The sequence below is a fragment of the Garra rufa genome, chromosome 22, assembly GCF_049309525.1.
Source record: "Garra rufa chromosome 22, GarRuf1.0, whole genome shotgun sequence".
NCBI lineage: Eukaryota > Metazoa > Chordata > Actinopteri > Cypriniformes > Cyprinidae > Garra > Garra rufa.
This window is the reverse complement of record NC_133382.1, coordinates 15,910,609-15,936,913: the sequence shown is the minus strand read 5'-3', so window position 1 is coordinate 15,936,913 and position 26,305 is coordinate 15,910,609. Positions and strand designations below refer to the sequence as shown.

Genomic DNA, 26,305 nt, shown 5'->3' with positions numbered 1-26,305 from the left:
CGAGAGACTTTCTGTCAGTATTTCACCTGCGTGCTTTAGGCGAGCTGTCAGTGAGTGCAGTTTCATTGTTACGCCACAAGAGGGAGGCAAGAGACTATCTTTGAGTAAGTCTTTAAACCGTTCATTCAACTATACGTTCAAAAACGCTTATTTAATCAAAGAGAGACGTAATGAAACACGATGTTGAAATCATTTTAACTTTAATCGCCACTTTTAAAGGCTCAGCTGACCAGCAGAGCATCGATGTTAAGACAGAGATTTCACTTTTCTTGGACATGACAAGCTAGTTTCACATACATACCTGACTCGGTCTGAAACAGACGCAGGTAATCGCACATGCTCAGTCGATCTCTCTCTCATTCGCTGTCTGATTAGGCTTGTTAAATGCATATCTACTGAGCCTCATAATAAAAACATTATGTTATCATTACTAACTTATTACTAATTTAATATTCAGCACACAGGCATTAAGTGAGAAGGGCGAATCCTTAGGAAAAAAGAAAACAGGCAAATATCGCGGTTGCTGCGGTTGTTGCATTCCTCTGCGGTTATGCACGTCAATAGCGCGGTATTGCGATATTGCGGTTATCGCGACAGCCCTACACACAATGTTTAAAATATTCCTGTTAAGTCAATAGTTTACACTGCAATGCGTCAGTCAGAGTCTGACTGATTTACGAAAGGTAAATTCATCTAGTTCTCTTGAAAGACATGAAAGTAAGTGGCCTGTGAACTGGGAGAACAATAAAGTAAACTTTTACGTATACAATGACATAATTCAAACATGTCAAATTATGCTGGAAACGTGGATGAAAACACAGAACAGCTGTGAAAATATGACCGGCTCTAACCAAGTCTCTTTCTGGCTATGTGCCAGTCAAAGCACAAAAACATATTTGAATTTAGCAGTTTATCACAACGCATTGGACGTACTAATCAAAATATTGTGATCGTACATGTCAAAGGGTTTAGTTTAATATATTGGTATTTCAAAACATTTAGCATATTTTTGTTCCTTAGAATTTTGCTTGTAGTTTCACTTTTAGGGTCAATTTACTATAGAAAACCTCTTGTAGAGGGTACCTAGGTAAGTATAGTGTGTCCAGAGCAATTTCTTTTTATGGAGGTGAGAATTTGCTTTACCAGATTTCTTTTTAAAATATCACTTATTTTTATGTTGGTTTATCTCTGGGACCACATACAAAGCTATCTACAGTCGTGGCCAAAAGTTTTGAGAATGACACAAATATTAGTTTTCACAAAGTTTGCTGCTAAACTGCTTTTAGATCTTTGTTTCAGTTGTTTCTGTGATGTACTGAAATATAATTACAAGCACTTCATACGTTTCAAAGGCTTTTATTGACAATTAAATGACGTTTATGCAAAGAGTCAGTATTTGCAGTGTTGGCCCTTCTTTTTCAGGACCTCTGCAATTCAACTGGGCATGCTCTCAATCAACTTCTGGGCCAAATCCTGACTGATAGCAACCCATTCTTTCATAATCACTTCTTGGAGTTTGTCAGAATTAGTGGGTTTTTGTTTGTCCACCCGCCTCTTGAGGATTGACCACAAGTTCTCAATGGGATTAAGATCTGGGGAGTTTCCAGGCCATGGACCCAAAATTTCAACGTTTTGGTCCCTGAGCCACTTAGTTATCACTTTTGCCTTATGGCACGGTGCTCCATCGTGCTGGAAAATGCATTGTTCTTCACCAAACTGTTGTTGGATTGTTGGAAGAAGTTGCTGTTGGAGAGTGTTTTGGTACCATTCTTTATTCATGGCTGTGTTTTTGGGCAAAATTGTGAGTGAGCCCACTCCCTTGGATGAGAAGCAACCCCACACATGAATGGTCTCAGGATGCTTTACTGTTGGCATGACACAGGACTGATGGTAGCGCTCACCTTTTCTTCTCCGGACAAGCCTTTTTCCAGATGCCCCAAACAATCGGAAAGAGGCTTCATCGGAGAATATGACTTTGCCCCAGTCCTCAGCAGTCCATTCGCCATACTTTTTGCAGAAGATCAATCTGTCCCTGATGTTTTTTTGGAGAGAAGTGGCTTTGATGCCCTTCTTGACACCAGGCCATCTTCCAAAAGACTTCGCCTCATTGTGTGTGCAGATGCGCTCACGCCTGCCTGCTGCCATTCCTGAGCAAGCTCTGCACTGGTGGCACTCCGATCCCGCAGCTGAATCCTCTTTAGGAGACGATCCTGGCGCTTGCTGGACTTTCTTGGACACCCTGAAGCCTTCTTAACAAGAATTGAACCTCTTTCCTTGAAGTTCTTGATGATCCTATAAATTGTTGATTTAGGTGCAATCTTAGTAGCCACAATATCGTTACCTGTGAAGCCATTTTTATGCAACGCAATGATGGCTGCACGCGTTTCTTTGCAGGTCACCATGGTTAACAATGGAAGAACAATGATTTCAAGCATCACCCTCATTTTAACATTTCAAGTCTGCCATTCTAACCCAATCAGCCTGACATAATGTTCTCCATCCTTGTGCTCGTCAACATTCTCACCTGAGTTAACAAGACGATTACTGAAATGATCTCAGCAGGTTCTTTAATGACAGCAATGAAATGCAATGAAACATTTTTTTCGAGATTAAGTTAATTTTCATGGCAAAGAAGGACTAAGCAATTCATCTGATCACTCTTCATAACATTCTAGACTATATGCAAATTGCTATTATAAAAACTTAAGCAGCAACTTTTCCAATTTCCAATATTTATGTAATTCTCAAAACTTTTGGCCACGACTGTAGACCACAGAGATGGCTGCTTTGATTAAACTAATTTAAAAAATAGCATTTTTTTTTGCAGTACCAGTACCTAAAGATAACAACAAAAAAAGGAAAATGAAAAAAAAAAACATTGTAGTTAAACTAATTTAAAAAATCAAATAATTTCGGGCATTTTGCAGTACCAGTACATAAAGGTAACTACTCAAATTTACATAATTACATTGTACATAGTTACAAAAACAGACTATAAAAAAACTACAAAAAAATCTATATTGGCCTTCTAGTAGTTCCCCCATGAAAAATTAAAAAGAAATATGTAATAGATTTTAATATACAATAAATGCACTGCAATACCTGTCACAAAAATTATGTATACTGTAACACTAATTTATTGTATAACATTTTGTTTTCTTTAAAGAATTTTGTAAACAATGTTTGTTTGGAGTTTTTTGTTTGTTTTAAAGTTGTTATATGTGACCCTGGACCACAAACCAGTCATAAGGGTCAATCTTTTGAAATGTTCAGATACACCTGAAAGCTGAATAAATAAGCTTTCCATTGATATGATTTGTTAGAATATGACATACAGTATTTGAAAATCTGAAATCTGGGGGTGCAAAGAAAAATCTAAATATTGACAAAATCGCCTTTAAAGTTGTCCAGATAAAGATCTTAGGAATGCATATTACTAATCAAAAATTGCTTTTTGATATATTTATGGTTGTAAGTTTACAAAAAATCTTCATGGAACATGATCTATCTAGGATGCCCATTTTCAGTTGATATGATTCTTTAGGGTCTTAATAAAGTCTTTACCCAAATTTTGGTTAATTTCTCAATGATAAAACAACACCCTTTTTAACTCAAAATAAGCTCTGTTCACAGTGAGCCGTTTTGTTGCATGGCTCTTTAAATGCTAATAAGCTACTGATTGCTAAAAATATACCCGTGCCACTTGCAACCAGTTTTGTGGTCCTATATAAAGGTGCTTCACGGGAACTGTCCCTTTAAGACTCTTTGTTTGCAGTTAACCAGTGGTAGTCCTTGTCTATTGTGTACTGCAGTGTATTTGTATAGTGTATTTGACTGTAAATATTGCTTCTTCTTGTTTACCCTTTCTTCTATACTGTCCTTGAACTAAAAAGTCTTTTTTATTTTTTGTCGGTTTGCAGATTCCCACAGCAACGAGCCAACAGATGGATGATCTCTTTGACATTTTAATAGAAAGTGGAGGTGAGTTTGTCATTTTGTTGCAAACTACAAAAAATCATGTTCATTTGTCAACTCAAACAATAAATCTAGACACAGATGTTTATTTTCACACTTGATAATGAGTGTCTGTGTGGAGGCTGAAAATGTCAGGCTCATCTTGGCTACATTTCCCAGAAGCCTCTTTCCCAGCAGTAACAGACTAGCATCTGCAAGATTCACTGACAAATACACTCCCCTTCAAAAAGTTTAAGATTTAATTTTTGAAAGAGTTGGATACTATTATTCACTGAATACTGAGTTTTAAAAAAATGTGAATAATGGTATTCATTTCTTAACAAGCATATTAGAGTGATTACTGAAGGATCATGTGAGACTGAAGTAATGGCAGCATAAAAGTCTCCTTTTAAAAAACAAGGAAATATCTTACCCTAAATTTGTCAACTTTTTGTGTGGATGGAGAAGATTCAATTACGAGTTATAAAGTCAGAATTGCGAGATATAAACTTGAGATATAAAATTGTGACTTTTTTTCTCAGAATTGTGTGGTATAAAGTCTAAATTGCATGATACAAACTCGCAATTGTGAATTTTAAGTCACAATCACAATTCTTAATTTTCTTCTTTAGAATTGCAAGATAGAAAGCGAGAGATTCCAATTCTGACTTTTCTTCTTGCAAATGGGAGTTTGTACCTTACAATCCTGACTTTTTTCTCGCAATTGCGAGTTTAAATCTCGCAGTTCTGACTTTTTTTCTCAGAATTGTGAGATATAAACTCACAATTGTGAGTTATAAAGTCCAGTTTTGAGGGGGGAAAAGACTGATGTTCTCAGAATTGCGTTTATATATTGAGTTTATATCTCTCAATTCTGACTTAACTCACAATTGCATGTTATAGAGTCAAGATTTGCTAAATATGAACTCGCAAATTCTAAGAAAAATTGTGCAATTGTGACTTTGTCTTTGAGTTTATTCAAACTTTATATCTCGCAGTTGCGAGTTTATAACATGCAATTCTTACTTACTTTCTCTAAACTGTGAGTCTATATCTCACAATTCTTTTTCACAACTGCGAGTTATAAAGTCAGAATTGTGAGACATAAACTCGCAATTCTGAGAAATAAAGTCAGAATTACGAGATATGAACTCACAATTCCGTGACAAAGTCAGAATTACAAAATAAAGCTCGCAATTCTTTTTTTCTCGTAAATGCGAGTTTATATCTTGCAATTCTGACTTTTTTCTTACAATTCTGACTTTTTTCTCAGAATTGTGAGATATAAACTCATAACTGCCACTTATAAAGTTTGACAGGGAAAAAGATGAGTTTATATCTCAATTCTGACTTAATAACTCGCAGTTGCATGGTATAAACAGTTCTCACATATTTTTTCTTAGAATTGTGAGTTTATGTCTCCCTATTCTGACTTTATATCTCACAGTTGCGAGTTTATAACATGCAATTCTGACTTACTTTCTCTGAATTGTGATTCTATATCTCACAGACCTTTTTCACAACTAGTTATAAAGTCAGAAATGTAAGATATAAACTCCCAATTCGGATCTTTTTTTCTCAGAATTGTTATAAACTCGCAGTTGCAAGTTATAAAATCAGAATTGTGAGATGTAAACTCCGAATTCCGAGATATCAACTCACAATTGCGTGACAAAGTCAGAATTGCAAAGTAAAACTTGCCATTCTTTTTTTCTCGCAAATGCAAGTTTATATCTCACAATTCTGACTTCTTGTCTCGCAATTCTGACTTTTTTCTCAGAATTGAGATATAAACTCACAATTGCAAGTTATATAGTCAGACTTGCGTGATATAAACTCACAATTCTTTTTTTCTCAGAATTGCAAGATATAAACTAAAGTCAGACTTGCAAGATAAAAACGCATATCACAATTCTGATTTTTCTTCTCACAAATTCAAGTTTGTATCTCGCAGTTTTGATTTTTTTTCGCAATTTTAAGTTTATATCTCATATTCTGAGATATAAACTCATAATTGCCACTTATAAAGTCCAGCTTTGATGGGGAAAAAGACTGATGTTCTCAGAATTGCGAGTTTATATCTCAATTCTGACTTAATAACTCGTAGATGCATGGTATAAACAGTTCTCACATTTTTTTTTCTCAAAATTGCGAGTTTGTTTCCCTATTCTGACTTTATTACTTGCAGTTGCTAGTTTATAACTAGCACTTGTAAGTTTATATCATGCAATTCTGACTTAATTTTTCAGAATTGTGTGTTTAAGGGTGTGTTCACACTTGTCATGTTTGGTGAGATTAAAACAAACTAGTGCAATTGCTCTGTTAATGTGGTTCATTTAAGTAAGTGTGAACACTGCCATCTGAACCCTGGTGGGCACCAAACAAGCGGGCCGAGACTGCTAAAAAGATGGGTCTCAGTCCGCTTCCATACAAACTCTGGTGTGGTTCTAAGACTAAATACTTCTAAGCTAACCAAAAAACAGAAAGTAATGATGCACTATGCGACGTGATTTCATGAAGGGAAGCAGTGTATCCAAAACAAAATGAGCAGAGGGCAAACATGGAGCAACAAGGAGGTAAAGTGCCTTTTTATGAGCTCTTTGTGAGTTGGCAGGTGTTGAAAATAAAATCATATGCACGCAACAATGAGCGAGCTTAGTCCAGCGGACAGCATTGCTTGTATTTTGACTTAAAGCAGCGATCATCAGTAAATGTGTACTTTGATGTCATACACCCGCAGCACCGGTTTAAGTCGAACACACTTTTTCCTTTTGTTTGGAGTGTTTCGTCACAAAATATAGGCTACCCAACCAATCAGGTTGTGGGCGAATCACTATGCCTTTAGGTTCGTTATGTTTAGGTTTACTTTTAAAAATGTCAGTGTGAACGCTAAGCAGACCAGGACCAAATGTATCATTTTTCTTTTTGTTCTGGACCAAATGAACCAAACGAACGAAACTACAAGTGTGAACCCACCCTATATCTCGCAATTCAGAATTTTTAACTTGCAATTGCGAGTTTATATCACACGATTCTGAGATAAAAAGTCGCAGTTACCTTTTTTATTTTTTTATTCAGTGGTGGAAACGGGTTTCAACTTTTTAATTTCTTGTGCCATCCCCTTTTATTTTTTTGCAGAGATCACTCCCTTTAGTCAACAGGACCCATCTGTGCCTAAGATGCTGCCTGTTACGGCCAGCATCACCACCCTGCCTGTCAACACCGCCCTGTCCCGTCCACCCGCCCAGGTGCAGATGGCACCCCCTCCGGCTCTCATGCTAGAGCCCATGCCCAGTCTGGCCTCCCTAGACTCTGACAATCAGTTGGAGGCTCTGCTGGATGGCACGCTGGTTGGGGACACAGAGCCGGAGCAAAGGACTTTGGGCCTGCTGGAGGAGCTGCAAAACCAGATACTGGAGCAGCCACACTCCCCAATGGACACATGCGAGCTGGATTTCACGGACCCGCCTGCGCCTCCCTCCTCCGCCCTGTCCTTTAGTCTCCAAGACACTGGCCTGGACAACATGGAGTGGCTGGACCTCACTATGCCTGGGCCAATTGGTGGACTCAATCCATTGGGCATCACCTCTGAATTCCTGGACACTCATGACCTGCAGCTGCACTGGGAATGAGAGGAATCGCTTCAAACACGGTTACACTTTCACTCGCACAACAAGCCGTCTGTCTGAGGGGCTTACAGAAGGGGAAGAAGGGGACGTAGTCTGTGTGGTGGCGGTTCACGTCTGGCAGCTTTATGTGACTAGACTCCAGCTCAGCTGTACATTTCACTTATGCTGGTTCTAATCACCATCTGTTCTCGTTCACATTATTGCTCTTGTTTGATTAGAATAGACACAAGAGCCTTGTGGGTAATGCTGGCTACGTCCTGAATGTGCTCTCTTTGCTGTGCCATTCTGAGAGGGAGCTGCTTTTGGGCAGATTGAATTCTGCTGTATTGCTCTTTTGGTTTTTTCATTCATGTGCCATTGGTTGCAGTCAGTCTCTAAATATCCTCACAGCTAATTTTCAGGAAGGGTAAGCTGTCAGTTTTGTGGCATCACATTGGAGCTCACTTCACTTGTGTTGTTCACGCAAAATTGAAAATTGAGCCTTGAGCGATGATGCCATTAGCGCTGCGCTCTATAATGGAGTATGATAATGTCAGATTTTACCTGGCAGTCAAGCCACATTTCCCAGAATCCCCCTTCCCAGCGCTGACTGCAGCAGTAGCCTGGTGTCTGCAAGATTCAGTGGCAAATACACTACCTTTTAAAAGTTTGGGTTCAGGATTAAAAAAAAAAAAAAAAGACATTATTAGTGTTTTTCAGCAAGATTCATTTAATTAATCAAAAGTGACACTGGAGACATTTATAATGTTAAAAAAAAGATGTTTAAACTTTCTGTTCAGTGTAAAAAAAAAAATCCAAAATGTAACATTTCAGTTTCCACAAAAATATTAAGCAGCAGATTTCTGAGAGATTATGTGATACTGCACTACTAGTCAAAAATTTTTGAACAGTAAGATTTTTTTATTTTTTCTTCTGCTCATTAAGCCTGCATTTATTTGATCCAAAATACAGTAAATATTTTTAAAATATAATTTATTTCTGTGATCAAAGCTACATTTTCAGCTTCATTACTGTAATCTTAACAGTCACATGATTTTTTTTTTTTTTGTTGTTGTTGAAATCATTCTAATATGCTGATTTTCTGTTCAAGAAAATTTTTTGTTATTATTATTAGCAATATTTAAAACAGTCAAGTACATTTTTAGGATTCTTTGATGAATAGAAAGATCCAAAGCATTTATCTGAAATAAAAAGCTTTTGTAACATACAATATACCATTCAAAAGCTTTTCTAAAGCTCATTTTTTATTTGAGAAAAATTGAGAGAAATTAATACTTTTATAAGCAAGGATGCTTTAAATTGATCAGAAGTGACGATAAAGACATTTATAACGTTACAGAAGATTTCTATTTCAGATAAATGCTTTTAAAAGGTTTTCTATTCAGCTGTTTTCAACTTAATAATAATAAATGTTTTTTGAGCAGCAAATCAGAATATTAGAATGATTTCTGAAGGATCATGTGCCTGAAGCAATGATGCTAAAAATTCAGCTTTGAAATCGCAGGAATAAATTATATTTTACAACATATTCAAATAGAAAACTGTTATTTTAAATCATAAAAACAAAAATCTTTAGATCAAGTAAATGCAGGCTTGATGAGCAGAAGAGATTTCTTTAAAAAAAAAAAAAAAATCTTACTGTCCAAAAACTTTTGACTGGTAGTGTATATTAAAATAGAAAAGAGTTATATTATATGAATATTTCACAATTTGGCTGTTTTTACTATATTTTGATCAAATGCAGCCTAGTGTACATTCAAATTCTTTCAAAAACACAAACAAATCTTACCAGCCCTATACCTTTTAATGGTAGTATAGCTTAATAGTTTGATGGAAGAGATCTATTTAACATATCACTTTTTAGCAAATCTGCCCTTTTATGACATTGTTTAAAAGTCAACTGGCTACTGACCAGAGGAATTGATTCATATTTTATTAAAATGGCTACAACTGCAGATTTTCTGTAAACATAGACGCCAATCTTGGATGAGTTTGCAATGAGCATTTGGTTTGATTTGGATCTGAGAATCGCAGACACATTTTCAGTTAGTTTGTCATCGATCAGCTCTTGATTTTTAGCCAAAAAACATCCTAAATTCGATTACCTGGCGATAATCCACTATATGGTTGTGAAATGGTCTGAAATGAATCTAATTTTATGTAAATAATCTGAGAACAAATATTTGTATAAAAAAAGAAAGAAAAGAAAAAGTGAAGAAAAAACTATTTTGTCTGACTTGTTGGACGTCCGACCCCTTGTCTGTGTGTATGTGAATTGTGAATCAGTGTCTGTGTGTGATTGTCCGTCACTGTTCTGAATGTTGTCTTTTAGGTGCATCATACTGTAAGGAAGTTCCATTGTTTTTCCAATGTTTTTCTCATTTGCTACATTTTGAGTAGACTTATTTGCATATTTTGATGCCACAGAAACAAAACTCCAATAGAGGCGCTGCTTATATAAACAGATTATGTAAATGAAGCCAACAGAAGAGACAGCTGACACTAAATCCAGTGATCGCAAACACCACTATATATAATGTATGAACACAGGGCATCTTTGTACTGTTTATTCCGCCTGTATGTTTTGAAAATGCAAAGCGAACCAGACAGTTGGTAATTTATGACTTTACTACATGTTAAATCCCACTGGCAGCTTAATCATTTGCTTGTTGAAGGAGAACAAAATGATCCAGATTTGTCTGCTTTCGTTGTTGAAAGGGCCTGTTTTGTCAGGTTCCTGTGTGTGTGTGTGTGTGTGTGTGTGTGTGTGTGTGTGTGTGTGTGTGTGTGTGTGTGTGTGTGTGTGTGTGTGTGTGTGTGTGTGTGTGTGTGTGTGTGTGTGTGTGTGAGCGCATGTGTTTGTATGGCTGAGCGTCTTTTACTGGCTTTTATGTTCAAGTTGTACTGTTCGAAATTGCTATAGACCACCCAAATGAAATATCTGTGTAAATGAACAACGTTATATATATTTGCAAATATCTTGGCAGCATGTGAATAATCAAATTGATGTGATATCTTATGGAGAAACATCCTCTTGATGTTTTCCCTTCTGTTTAACCCTTTCTGGTTTATCTGTGCTTTTCTTCTAATGATTTAATGTCGTCAGCCACCTTATGGATTGTTTATATATATATATATATATATATATGCGCTACCTGTCAAAAGTTTTTGAACAGTAAGATTTTTAAAGTTTTGTTAAAGAAATCTCTTTTGCTCACCAAGCCTGCATTTATTTAATTCAAAATACAGCAAAAGCAGTAATATTGTGAAATATTTTTTTACTATTTAAAATAACTGGTCTGTACTTGAATATATTTTAAAATGTAATTTATCTCTTAAATGTTCAGTATCACTGCTCCAGTTTTCAGCATCATATAATCCTTCAGAAATAATTCTAATATGCTAATTTTACAGAAAGAAATTATAGAAATTAATACTTTTATTTAGCAAGATGCTTTAAATTGATTAAAAGTGATTTATAAAGTTACAAAAGATTTCTATTTCAGATAAATGCTCTTCTTCTGAACTTTGTTCATCAAAGAAAGCTGAAAAAATTCGACTAGGCTGTTTTTAACATCATAATAGTGAATTTTAAATGTTTTTTAAACAGCAAATCAGAATATTCGAATGATTTCTGAAGGATCGTGTGACTGGAGTAATTATGTTAAAAAATAAGCTTTGAAATCACAAGAATAAATTACATTTTAATATATAATCAAATAAAAAACTGTTCTTTTAAATAGTAAAAATATATCAGAATATGTACTTTGTATCAAATAAATACAGCCTTGATGACCAAAATTGCAGGCTTGGTGTTCAAAAACTTTTGACTGGTAGTGTATATATAAATATATATATCAAATCTGACATGACCTTTCCATTTAACAAGGCAATACGCGTCCACCGGCTTTGAACTCGCGTCTTTCAGATTATGTAAAGCGAGTTATGTTTGATCCAAAGGGACATACATTATTTGTACAAGATGTACAGCACTTTCCTGCTGCAGTGATAAACTGCTCATCACAGTTAGATCAACCGCGCAACTTCAAAGCACCTTTACAGATGAGCTTTTATAAAAGAGAACTTTTATCAGCTTTTTGTGCTTCAGTGTTATGTGTCGTCCGCTCACAAGTCGAACAATTAACGACTCTCATCAGCTGTTTTTAAGGCTTTGTACTGTTTGCTCTGCATACTTTTCAAATTGTGGCCTCTCCAGGGAAGAAAAAAATGCCAAACACTAGTCTCAACTAGTATAATCCTTTCTTTGCTATGTGTAGCTTTGGGGACAAATATAGTCCAGTAAAGAATAACACATTTGTTTGACTGTTCAGAGCGGTTTTTGTCATTACTGACTGCTGTTATAATGCAGCCCGTGCAATATTTGAACAAAATGTTACTCTGATAAGCAAGTGGACGAGAAAGAATATGATGACTGACTTTGCTAGGTTTTCGTCATGTGATGCCTCGTGTTTTAGGGCTTCTGTGGCAAACTTATAAACAAAGAGGCCAAATATTGTACTATGCCGCTTCATGTAGATGCATACAGTGCCGTTCATAAATTTGGGGTCAGAATCCCGAGAATTTAAAGCTGGATTTGAAGTGACAGTAAAGATGTTTGGATGGAGACCCCACATTTTTGAATGGTTTTTTAGGTGGTTGAGGATAATGTTGGGGGGAAAATGTTAATCTGCATTGAATTTAGTTGATTGTAAAAAAAAGTCTAGAGAGGAAAAGAGTCCTGTTTGGAGAGTTAAGCAATAACTTGCGTTTTATATACAGTGCTATATTGTATACAGAATATGCAGTAGATCAGATATCGGAGCATCATTTCCGTTTTACATCATCTATTTGCATGGGCGCCTGTTCTGGCTGAGCTCTAGAAACCCGTGGCTTGAGTTTTTGCAATTTAGGATGTCAAAGCTTAGCTCGTGTTAAGCTTCATGTAGAGATTTAGGATTCCTAGCTCCTTATTTTCCAACATGGTCTGCTGGACTCATCTAGATGTCATGCTCTTTATCAAATATCGATGTATATGATGTTTCAGTGGTGATGACACTGGGCGATATTTACTGCCGCCTTTGAACGTGCTCCAAAGCGGGAGATCAATCATCATTTGTATGCCATACGTTTTGCACATTGTGTATATATTTTAATGGATGTAATACATATTTTTATACATGTTTGGCGCATCCATGAGCTCTATTTTGTGAATAGTTTTGAAGATACAAGTATATATACGCCATCACGTGTCAATGAAAATTGATGTATTGTGAAAATACTGTCGTAGAGGATGTTTTAGAGTCTCTTAAATATACCAGAGGAATGACATGCAAAACTGTGTTTGTTTTTTGTTTATTGTTTATCTTTGTTGTCATAGGAGATGCTGAAACTGTTGCTTTTGTACTCTGAATATTTAATATTGCACTTTTTCAAATGGTAACTGAACTGTAGAAAGTCTCAAGTGCAAAAACAAATCTATTGTTTTCATAGTGACATTTGATACAGTGTTCTTCTTATAACAATTCTCCAGGCTCATTTACATAACTATTACATGAATGCAAACTAGTATTCATAGAATCACAAATGTCACTCAAACTGGGGAATATGAATTTGGATATCGGTTTATTAGACTGTTAAATAAGACGTTGCATTGATAGACATCTTTTGTTTCGATGGCTTGGACTGTTATCCATGTCATTGTTACTGTCCACACTGGTTTACTACAAACAGTATATATGAAAAATAGTACTTATACAGTGCTTTGCGAAAGTATTCATACTCCTTCATTTTTTATGTTGCTGATTGAGGTTAAACTGCTTTAAATTACTTTTTTCCACATCATTCTAGACTCCATTCACAAAAACAGGTTTTTAACATCTTTGCAAGTTTATAAAAAATAAAAAAACTTTAATGATTCCATTGCGTAAGTATTCATACCCTTATCTGGGACACTTGAAATTTAGCTCAGGAGCATTCATATTGCTTGGACATGTTACTAAACTTTAAGTGAAGTTAACCTGTGGCAAATTAATTTGAATGGTCATGATTTGTAAAGGCACACATGCTATAAAAAGGACTAACACCTGATAAATCTAATAAAAGGATTAACACCTGAAAATGCATAGCAGAGCAAAATCCAAACCCTGTCTGTAGAGCTCAGAAACAGGATTGGATCAAGCCACACATCTGAAGAAGAGTTCAGAAAAAACTCTTCTGCACTGAAGAAATTCACATAAGCATGTAGCCTCCGTTATCTTTAATGAAAGTAGTTTGAAAAAAACAAAAAAAAAAACAGGAGTCTTCCTAGAACTGGCCTCCAGGGCAAACTTAGTAATTCGTGGAGAAGGGACTTGGTTAGAGTTGTGACCAAGAACCTGATGGTCACTTTAGGTGAGTTCCATGATTATATGTAGAGATAGGAGAGACCTACAGAAGAACAAACATCATTATAACACTCCACCGATCTGGGCTTTATGGCGGTGTGGCCAAACTCAATCCTCTCCTCATGCGTTCATGACAACACATGCAGAATTTCCAAAAAGCACCTAAAGGACCCTCAGACATTGAGAAACAAGATTCTCTGGTCTGATCAACCTCAATTCTAAGCGTTGTGTTTGAAAGAAACCAGACACTGCGTATCACCTTAGGAGTACCATCTCAACAGCAAAGTATGGAAGCCTTTTGCTGTGGGGCTGTTTTTCAGCAGTAAGGACTCATCAGAGTAGAAGAAAAGCTCAAGGCTCCAAAATATTGAGATAGCCTTAGTGAAAACCCAGTAATTGCCAAATGCTCACGAGTAAAGCTTGTCGCATTATACCCAAAAAGACTTGAGGCTGTGAAGGTGCTAAGCTAAGTGCAGAGTTGTGGGTTTTTCAAACTATGCATTGTATTTATTTCAGTTTTTTTTATTTTTAAGTTACGAAGTTGTGACAATTCTCTTTTTATGTTGTCACTATGGTGTATGAAGTGTAGATTGATGTGGGGGAAAAAGGTAATTTAAAGCAGTTTAACATAAGGCAGCAACATGAAAATGTGAACAGGTATGAATACTTTCGTAAGGTGCTGTAAGCCTACTAAAAGTACTATTCCTCAATTTTGGAGAAACTTATATGTACTTCGCTACACAATTTTGAAATGAAGAAATGGAGACCAACTTCAATATGTGATAGTGATGTTCAGTTGGTGAATGAATCGATTCTTTTTAATGAACTCTGAATGAGTCATTTGTGAAATCAACTGATCCAGTCTGGTAAGAGTGAGTCTAAACCAGGGTTCCTTAACCTGGAGGACCAATGCGCTGCAGAGTTTAGCTCCAACCCTGATCTACCTTTGCTTCTCTCGGCGCGTTTCCATTACAGATTTGCGCAAAACTTTGGCAATGTTTTATAAATGTCGATTAAAAAGTATAGCAGAGTGGCTGCGTTTCCGTTAACCGATGTTATGCGACTGAAACTTAATATTTCCTCTCGCGATAAGTCATGGCAACAGATTTTTGTGGGATTTTAGGTGTTTAATCAAATGTGACCTGTAAATGCTGTTTTGCGAAATATTCCTTTTTCGAATTGCCTGAAAAACCACCTCATGCAAGTGTAAAAACTTTTTTGTGATATATGGGAGTTTTTGCACAATTGACGCATTTCCATTAGATGTATTTTCAATTCACAATTTCATTTTGCGCAATTTAAGGGGTTATGTAAACGCAGCTGATAATGATCCTGAAGACCTTGATTAGCATTCTCAGCTGTGTTTGATTAGGGTTAGATCTAAACTCTGCAGGAAAATAGATCTCATGGACCATATTTGAGGATCCCTGGTCTTTCCTGGTGGAAAAAAACAGCATATGCAGGTTAGGTAGGTTTTGGTGCTGGTTTAAGATGGTCCTTAGCTGGCTTATGCTGGTCATGTGCTGGTCAAGCATATGCTGTTTTTTTTTTTTTTTTTCAACAGGGAAACCAATGAATTGGTCATGTCAAAATGAGCCAGTAGTACATTATGTGTACTTCTTCCACCACTAGTCATGACTATGATTCTAACACCCTAAAAGCCTATTGGAAGTGGTTCGTACAAATGACTGGTGGCCATTAGCACAATATTATCGTAGCACTTTAGAAACTCTTAATATTAATAGTCAATTATTAGTTGCTTAACATGACTACAGTTGAATTCATTTGTACATATAGTTTCACCACCTTTTAAAGCCTACATTTTGACTTCCACAGCAAAGCTGAAAAAACAGGCCTGACGGTGTCCTGTGTGTAGCTTCAAGCTCTTCTGGAGGTTTTTCACAGTCATGTTATTATAGATTATTAACTATATTACTCTTTGCTTCAAAACCTATCTACTGAACAGATATCTTCGTGGCAGGATGGACACCTGTGGGAGACATCTTTGAAGCGATTCATGCAGAAGGGGACCAGGCAACATCCAGCCAGACACCTGTGCAAGAAACAACAGAATGACAATGTAAATGTTTACTCTGATACTGTGGAAATAAACATCTGTTTTTAGGTAGGTTATAATACAACAGTTCTGATTTTTGAATCAGAGTAGCCAAGCATAGTGATGATGTTGATCAGTATTCAAAGCACATATCCAACTATTAAAAAGTCATGTGATTTTTGTAAACAAGGCTTCAATGACTGTTCAGTTTAATGGGTCACCTGTCTACATTTGCATGTTCCACATTCTTTTTGACTGTTACATTGGATTCTTTCTACAGGGTACACTGATATACCAGAAGGTGTTGACAAGTTTCTGTGTGAGTAAATCATTCATTGAATCATTTCGTTCAAAGCACTGATTCACTGGGGCAGTCATGGCCTAATGGTAAGAGAGTCAGGCTTGTAACCCGAAGGTCGCTGGTTCGATTCCCATTGAAGGTGGGGATTGTGATTGAACAGTGCTCTTTCCACCTTCAGTACCATGACTGAGGTGCCCTTAAGCATGGCACAGAACCCCCAATTGCTCCCCAGGCACTGGAGCAATGGCTGCAATTTTATTACATCCTATCATTAATTGACCTCAAACATGGCTTATTATCTGAAATATGTAATTTGTGGCAACTTAACATGCCCCCTCAGTAGAAATTGCGGACCGAAGGGCATGTAGACCAGACTGCAAGGGCACTTTAGCGTTGGACTTCAAAGGTTTTTTTTTTTTTTTTTAAATCAACTATTATATTCTCTTGTGGACTATATGTAAACATTTTAGGTGAAATGTCTAATAGTATAATTAACATTTTGCAGATTCTGAAAAGGGGGGTGTAAACTTTTGACTTAGACTGTATGTGTGCGTTTCATTGCTTATTAGGCAATTAAAGACTTATTGTTATGATTTAAAAGGTTTAAATAAAAGGGTCCTAATATGTTTTTTTACTTTTTGAATTTTAGCCAGTGTGTGGTATGTATATTTGGGCATAAAAAACATTTACAAAGTTACACATCTCAAAGTCCACTTCAAAGTAGAGGTCTGCGCGGGACTGCTTTTCCGCACCCACCCGCTCCCGCTATGTATTCAGGCTTTGTTCACCCGCTGCCCGCTTAGAATAATTTTCTTCCCGATCCGACCCGACCGTTCCGCTAAATTTAGTTCTCGTTTCCAGAATCTCACATTTAACCATTAGGAAACAATACCGGGTATATAAAACTTTTTTCGCAATACATTCATTATATTTCCATGTTCCACTTTTAAGACGTGGCTATTATAGCCCTGCATTTCAGCCAGTCATAGATCAAATGTGGGCTAAAATGATATTTCAGACATTCAATGGTGATAAAAAATGCAGTGCTGGTGGAAACACCAGACCAGGCTACCATGACTACCATGAACATGATCAAGAGCGGCTCGGACGGTCCTGTCTGCAGCATTGAGCGCATCTTCAGGGTTATGCGTTCAAGCGCACGCAATAGGATAAAGCTTGCCACAAAGTACCGGCAAAAATAAAGTTTTTTGAGTCAGTGATGATGATGAAGTTAACGATGCTCCTCATCCATCTCCTCATTGGACGCGTCTTTAGAGAAAAATGCATCTTTACGGATTAGCTACATAATAAAAGAGTTTTTGTTTTCGATTTGTTTTATTTCGTTAAGTACTAATTTAAAGCTTTCTACAAATATATTTATCATGTCTGACAAAAAAAAATAATGGTTAAATAGTTTCCACTGAAAAAAATGTAACTGATCGCACTTGTGCCTCCTTGTCCTAAAACGCGTTTTGGTTCTCTTACGAGAGGTCTCTCGTACTGCGTAAGCGTAAGCTTACGCTTGGGGAAAATCCTTTCCGCGAGAGATATTGAAGCCAAAAAATTATCCTTAATTTTGTATTAATGTAAAACGCGTTGCCGCAGTGAGCAGACATAGGCGAGGCGTATTGCGTGCCTATTGGCTGCTCTGCAGCAACTGCAGCACCTATCGAGCGAGGCTTGGCGCGAAACCAGCTCCAATGAGGGCATTTCGCGCCTACTACGTCATCTCCCGCCGAAAGTGGCGTGATCCAAGCCTATAAATATCGCTCGAAGGCAGCTACACTCTGATTTTTTCATCCTTCAAGCGAAGCTCACGCATCGCTGGAGCCGGAGAAGAAGCCGCCGTCGACTGCAAGCATCTCAGCGGGACGAGCCATTGGAACTGCTGGCCACGCCGCCTTCCGTGCCTTCCTGCTGCGCTTTCCGGCGCCTATATCCTTTATAATCCTTTATAATCTACAGTGTGTGTCGCCGCTGCGATACACACTGTTTCTCTAAGAGAGCAAAGTGTCTTTTTAAAGATGCTTTCATACGGCTCGTGCAGATGCCAATGGCGACTCTGAGGACTTGCCTTGCCTTCTTCACTGAGACTGCTCCCCCGCCCGCGCGGTGTCGCGCCGTAAAAAGCGCTGTGCCCAGCGGGCCCCGGACCCTTCCTCCAGCCGACAAAGCTCGCCGGTTCGCCCGCCTGCTTCGTCGACCTCGTCAGCCTCTGTTCCGGACGTAAAGCGGCCGCTGTATGCCACCGCTTCCATCGACGCCGCTGACGAGGGGGGCCATGAAGGAGGAAGAGGATTTCCGTTTCCCGCCAAAGCGGGAACGCGCATGCTGCTCAGAAGAGGCGATAGCAGCCCACTTATGTCTGCCCTCCGCTGGACGGCGTGCTAAGTCGGCCCTCCCCTCTAAAGCTTGCCGTCAGACGTCAAACCTGCTTCGCCGCGCTCTCGCCGCCGCCTAGCCGCGTCAGCGCTGCGTAACATGGTCTCTCACCGTTGCTGAGAGGCACCCGTGGTTAACGCTTTCTGACGTTTTTCTCGTCTGGCCGCCGCCCCGCCAGACGCGGCCCGCGGCCCAGGATTGAGTTGAAACCTGAGCCTCCGAAATCGTCCTAGCACATCTGGGAAAACGACAGTGTACGAGTCCCGCGGTTGCCGGACCCCCACCAAAGTTATTCGCTCGTCCAGTTCCAGGAAATGTGACTGTTCCAGTGTTTTCTGCAGCCAACAAACCGGCTCCGTCGCCCGTTTGCCTGCACACAAAAGCCGTTCCCACGGCTACACAGATATACCCCCAATAAAGTGTATTATCTGGTGTCCCGGCCACGGCCGATGGTGTTTCATGTGTCGTATGAATATGCCCACTAACCAGTGCTCATCTCTACACACAAACACAGCGCACATAAAATCGACTCAGATCGATTGCGCGTCACACGTGGTAAATGTGCCCGCTTCACAGTGCCCACAGACACCACATTATGCACTGTTGGTTTCTGTAAAAACGAAACCAACAGTGCATTAACTCTATGCTTTGGGATGTTAAATGTGCCCGCTTCACAGTGCTCACAGACACCTCATTATGCACGTCAACCGGTTTCTGTTAAAACGAAACCAACAGTGCATCCGCTCTATGCAGGCGAACGTTGTCTTGGAGTGTTAAATGTGCCCGCTTCACAGTGCTCACAGACACCTCATTATGCACGTCAACCGGTTTCTGTAAAAACGAAACCAGGAGTGCGTTCGCTCTATGCAGGCGAACGCTGTTTGGAGTGTTGAACGCCGGTGCGCGAGTCCCGCGGCTGCCAGACTCCCACCGAAAGTATTCGCTCGCTCAGCTCCAAGAAATGTGGCTGTTCCAGCGTTATCCGCAGTCATCAAGCCGGCGCTGCAGCCTGCTTGTCTGCACTCAAGAGCCGTTCTCACGGCTACCCAATCAAATCCTCAAAGGAGTGTATTTTCGGGTGTTCCGGCCATAGCCGAAGGTGTTTTGTGTGTAGCTCGCATGCACATACACATGAGCACATCCTGTCATACAAAACCCGCGCACATAAAGTCGACCCGAAACGGCTGCGCTTCACATGTGATAAATGTGCCCACCCTAGAGTGCCCACACATATCACATCAGGCAGGTCTTACGGTTTCTGTAAAAACGAACCGGACGACGCCTCGTCTACACGGCTAAAGGCTGCGCTGAGTGTGTTGAATGTGCCCGTTACTACGCAACCACATATACACACAAAGATAGCAGTCCCCGCGGTCAGTGTACCCCGAGCCTCGAATGTCACAGTCACTCGTGCGTCACAACGCACCGAAGCGACTCCGTTATTGACAGATTGGAGCGCGCTTCGCACCTACCCCCTTGCGTTACAGGTAAATGCATGGGAAAAGCTCCCAGGGGTTTCACAATGGGTGCTGGACATTATTAAAGGAGGCTATTCGCTACAGTTTCACCGACTTCGCATGTGTTATATGTGCCCACCTCAGAGTGCCCACACATATTACATCAGGCAGGTCTTACGGTTTCTGTAAACCGGACGACGCCCAGTCTACGCGGCTTAAAGCTGCATCGAGTGTGTTAAATGTGCCGTTACCACGCAACCACACATACACACAGAGAAAGCAGTCCCCGCGGTCAGCGTACCCCGAGCCTTGCATGTCACAGACACCGAAGCGGCTCCGTTAGTAACAGATCGGAGCGCGCTTCGCACCCACCCCCTCGCATTACATGATAGATGCATGGGAAAAACTCCCAGGGGTCTCAAAATGGGTGCTGGACATTATAAAGAGAGGCTATTCGCTCCAGTTTCGACGACGCCCTCGCCGTTACACGGCGCGCGTCGAGACCACGATAAAGGCAGATGCAGCACACCTGCTACGAGCCGAAGTGACCACTAGATCTAAGGCAACTGAACAAAGCGCTAGTGAAGCGAAAGTTCAGAATGCTCACAACCAAGAAAATCCTCGCACAAGTGTGCCGAGGAGACTGGTTTGTGTCAGTGGATCTGAAAGACGCGTATTTTCAAATACAGATAGCGTCGCGTCACAGGCGATTTTTGAGATTCGCCTTCGAGGGCCAAGCTTATCAGTACACAGTCCTGCCATTCGGTTTGTCCCTAGCACCCCGTACATTTACAAAGTGCATGGACGCAGCGCTCGCCCCGCTCAGACAGAAAGGCGTGCGAATACTGAATTATTGGGACGATTGGCTGATTTTAGCGCAATCTCACTCAATGCTCAGGGAACACACGACCATGTTACTCGATCACCTCGAGAACTTGGGTTTGAAAGTCAATTGGGAGAAAAGCTCGCTGAACCCCAGCCAGAATATCTCCTTCCTGGGCATAGAAGTGGACTCGCTGGCAATGACAGCGAAGCTTTCGTCAGTGCGCGCGCTGAACGTTCAGAGCGCAGTGAGCGCGCTCTGCCGCAGCAAGTCTGCCCCGCTCAAGACCTTTCAAAGAGTGTTAGGTCTTATGGCCTCAGCATCATCAGTTCTACAGTTAGGGATGCTCTGCATGCGCCCACTGCAGTTCTGGCTGAGAGCGCGAGTGCCGCGCCGAGCGTGGGCGTCCGGTCGACTCCGTCTCACGATCAATCAGAGATGCGTTACAGCCCTGATGCCGTGGAGAACAGCCGGCTGGTACCAAACAGGTGTCACTCTAGAGAGACCCTCGAAGGTGAAAGTAGTGTCCACGGACGCGTCCACCTCGGGATGGGGAGCGCTGCTAGACGGCAGACCGTCGTTCGGCCAGTGGTCAGAACGCGAGAAATCGCTGCATATCAACTGCCTCGAAATGATGGCAGTGGAGAATGCGCTGACATATTTTCTTCCCTTATTGAAGGGAAGTCATGTATTAGTCCGCTCTGACAACATATCGGTAGTGGCTTACATAAATCGCCAGGGCGGTCTCAGGTCCAGAAAACTACATGCACTTGTAGAACGCCTTCTGGTATGGGCTCATCGCAACCTGCGCTCGCTGAGGGCAGCGCATGTGCGGGGGACCCTAAATGTAGGACCAGACAGACTGTCCAGGAACAATGTTCCGGCGGGCGAATGGTCGCTGCACCCTCAGACGGTGCAACTATTATGGAAAACATTCGGCAGAGCGGAGATAGATCTATTTGCATCTCAGGACAACGCTCATTGTCTAGAATTATTTTCCAAAGCCAAGGACGCGCTAGCCCATGCGCGGCCCCACCGTCCTCTTTATGCTTTTCCCCCAGTCTCTCTCCTACCTCTGGTGATAGAGAGGGTGAAGGAGGAAGGGTGTGCAATACTGCTAATAGCGCCGTTTTGGGGGAACCAGCCTTGGTTCCCAGCGCTGATGCAGATGACGAGCATCTCACCGTGGCCAATACCTGTGAGGAGAGACCTCCTCTCGCAGGCGGGCGGCGCGATTTGGCACCCTCACCCCGAGCTGTGGTCCCTTCATGTATGGGTCACCAGGGAATATATGATGAACTCCCCACAGGAGTGATATCAACGATCGCACAAGCTAGAGCTCCATCTACTAGACGGCTCTATGCCTCGAAGTGGTCGATATTTGCGGACTGGTGCACAGCCCGCGGATCTTCACCCACAGACTGTGGAGTGACAGATGTACTTTCCTTCCTACAAGAGCTGCTGGACAAGGGCAGGTCCCCGTCCACGCTCAAAGTTTATGTGGCGGCCATAGCAGCGTTCTCGAGGACAACGCTAGGTCAGTCAATAGGGAGGAACGATTTAATCATACGCTTCCTTAGAGGAGCTAAGAGATTAAATCCACCCAGACCGCCTTCAGTCCCAACGTGGGACCTTTCTGTGGTGCTGGACGCTATGAAGGGCGGACCATTCGAACCACTACAGGCGGCTGAATTAAAATATCTGTCTCTTAAGGCTATATTCCTCCTAGCGCTCGCTTCAGTAAAGCGCGTAGGAGACTTGCACGCGCTCTCCGTGGGCGCGACATGCATGGAGTTTGGACCTAACGACTCTAAAGTTATACTCAAACCCAAGCATGGATATGTGCCAAAGTCTATTAACACACCGTTTCGAGCACAGGTCATCGCACTGTCTGCTCTGCCGGTTGTGGATGAAGAGGCTGATGCGAGACTCTTATGTCCAGTGAGAGCGCTAAGAGTCTATGTGTCTCGCACGTCTGCTTTTAGACAGACAGAACAGCTGTTTGTCTCGTTTTACGGGCATTCTAAAGGAATGGCTGCGTCAAAACAGACTTTATCCAGATGGATAGTGGATGCTATTGCACTGGCGTACGAGTCCAAGAGCATGCAATGCCCGCTGGGTGTCAGAGCACATTCCACGAGGGGCGTGGCCTCGTCGTGAGCTTGGTCGAGTGGGATTAACTTGCAAGACAGTTGTACGGCGGCAGGCTGGGCCTCTCCGTCTACATTCATAAGATTCTACAACTTGGAGGTTCCCGCCCTACAGGCCAAGTTGCTATCGGTCTAGATATTAACAGATATCTAGACCCATGTTCCAAGTTTATCCAGGTCGTTTACCTGCCCGGATACACCAGGAGCCAGTGTTTCTAGGGTCCTAATCCCCTTATACGTTCAAGCACGTTCAAGCACTATATGAACCCCGGGCTATCGCCCTCGGGTCTATGGTATCAGATCTTAGCATGCACGGCGTTTTACATGGGGTCCCCAAGCGTAAGCTTACGCTTACGCAGTACGAGAGACCTCTCGTAAGAGAACGTACTCGGTTACTAACGTAACCTCGGTTCTCTCAGAGAGGGAACGAGTACTGCGTACCTTGCCGTGCAAGCGCGTGCTCTGGGCGCTTTTATGATGAAAAAACCAGAGTGTAGCTGCCTTCGAGCGATATTTATAGGCTTGGATCACGCCACTTTCGGCGGGAGATGACGTAGTAGGCGCGAAATGCCCTCATTGGAGCTGGTTTCGCGCCAAGCCTCGCTCGATAGGTGCTGCAGTTGCTGCAGAGCAGCCAATAGGCACGCAATACGCCTCGCCTATGTCTGCTCACTGCGGCAACGCGTTTTACATTAATACAAAATTAAGGATAATTTTTTGGCTTCAATATCTCTCGCGGAAAGGATTTTCCCCAAGCGTAAGCTTACGCTTACGCAGTACTCGTTCCCTCTCTGAGAGAACCGAGGTTACGTTAGTAACCGAGTACGTTACTAATGTAATGAAATATGACGCTTATTATTTGTATCTTGGTTTTGTAGTTAGCTATAGGACATTTTTCAATTTTTATAAGCAGTTTATTCAGTGTAGTGAAGCCTCTCACAACATCCATTAAAAAACGGCCTCTGGTTGACCAGTTTTTTTTTTTTTTTAACTCTTATACAATAAGAATATATATTTACCATATCGCCTAGTCTTCATTTTTATCAATAATGTTTTGTTTGAATATCAGATATTCGATATAAAGATTGATTACACACGTGAACTTTTTTAAGAAAAAACACGCAGCACACGTCGTGCTTGTCATCACATAATCTGACCAATGAGAATAAAGTGTGTCGTCATCAAGGCTTTCGCAGTCGGTTTTAAGCAACTGCAGCGCCTGACCTCTACGACTGCTCTCGTTTTGCTCTCACGTTACTTTGATGGCACACGTGATCGAAAGGCGGCTGCAGCGCCGATCAAAGTCGGACAAATGATCTTACCAGAATGCATTGTTTTGTAAGGCGGCAGCCGATTTCTTTCGGCGCCGCATGAAGTCGAACGCACCTATTGACTTTGAATGGGTGACGTCAAGCTTTGCCGAAAGGAATTGTGGATCCGTCGGCGGCGCTTCACTCGCGTTGCTCGCGGCAGAAGTTGAGAAATTTTCAACTTCTGCCGCGAGCAACGCCAGTGAAGCGCCGCGTCAGCCAATCAGATCGCTCTATGCAAATACAGTGGCCAGGCGGCAGCCAATCACGTTCATCCTGTTCAAGAGCAGAATTTTCATTGGCTGACGCTGCTATGACCATAAACGTCAGCCACGCCTTCCGTTAAGCGTTGACGCTTGCGCCCCGTGTGAAAGGGCCTTAAGGCGGCAGCCGATTTCTGGCGGCGCCGCATGAAGTTACGGTGCGTTCACACTGGCACGTAGCGAGCGGGGCGAAGCAAGCGTTTTCAATTCATTCATATGGAAGTTGCGCGTAAACGGTCGCGTGGTGCATTTTGGGATTGGAAGCGGCGCGGAGAAAGCGTTGAGAGCAGCTGACAGCGTCAAAAGGTTGGGCATTCCTCAACTTTATGCAAATTTCGAGCGCAAAAACGCCGGCGACAACCAATCGGTGTGAGAAGTTGGCAAGGAAAGACTATGACGCGTGTTTCCGAAACTGGTGGATTACTGAGCTGAAATCACATATTATTGAAAAAGTCACGCAAAAGTAAATGTACTTTGCATGTTGTTAGTATACGCTACAGTTTAGTTTGCGAACCGCCGTTAAAAGAAGACAATGGAACGTAAATAGGGTGTGAACATTGTTTTTCAGAGGCGTGCTCTGCCCTAAATTTGACACGCCCCAAAGCAGTGGCGTTGTAGCGTTGCCAGCGGCACTGAGCGCATATTTAACGCTGTAGTGTGAACGCACCGTAACATAGTGATTCAGGATAAGCCAAAAACACGGTTTGGATAATGGATTCATGATGTACACGCAAACTATAAATTTGGTCCTAAATTTGGTGAGTGAACTCTAAAAGAGTGTGATATAGTTATTAAATATCTCTGTTGTTTATTAATTGTATTCATTTTAAAGTGTGAGAGATGGCAGATAACAGTAGATGTTTGGTCTGAGTTCATGACAGGAAGTTATGGGGCCATAACAGGTTCAGAAGTGAAAGAAATTACTTTTCCAGGAGCCTCAAGAGTGGCCATGTCAGTCAAAGTCAATGTACAGCAATATAAAACTCTACAAGACAACAGTGCAAAATAATTTTAAATAAACATTTATTATATATTTTCTTATACATTTTATTTATTGTTTTTGACAATGTCTTACAAATTCTCATTTTTTTTTTAACATTTTCTTATACATTTCTTATACATTGTTTTCCTATACAGTTTTCTTACATTTGTTTTTACAAAATACTTTTTAGTAAATAAATATAATAATCATATACAAATAACTATTAATTGCAGATTGCTGCTTTAAGTCAAAGACTTGGAGGGATGGAAAGGCCACTCATGTCAGTCCAGCAGACTGGGAACAGAAATCAAGGGTGCTCATGACAGAAGTCATTTTCTGATGTTCTCTTCATGTCTTGATCCATGACCTGAAGCAAAAACACATTACATGCATTGTCTAAATACATTACATTTACAGCACAGGTTTATGATGATTATTTGACTGATCATAAAACCAACCACAAACGACAAAATGAAACAACATTTAGCTAACCTCTAAGCTCTCGAGTCTGTACGTTAAACCAGGCATGGAGATGGATCTTCTCCAGAGCGAGTCTGTTCTTTGGCTTTGGCTGCAGACAGTCACAAATCAACTCGCAGCATTCTGTGCAAAAAG

General features: G+C 40.8%; 1 protein-coding gene across 1 annotated transcript in view; it reads left to right on the top strand.

Moving 5' to 3' along the window:
* Window positions 1-16,014, top strand: part of mrtfba (myocardin related transcription factor Ba) — a 60,729-nt gene extending 44,715 nt beyond the window's left edge. Inside the window, exons 15-16 of the mRNA XM_073827833.1 lie at window positions 3,916-3,981; window positions 7,093-16,014. Coding sequence (XP_073683934.1) covers window positions 3,916-3,981; window positions 7,093-7,586 — 560 coding nt within the window. The 3' untranslated portion in view covers window positions 7,587-16,014. The remainder of the gene's footprint in view (window positions 1-3,915; window positions 3,982-7,092) is intronic.
* Window positions 16,015-26,305: the final 10,291 nt, after the last annotated feature.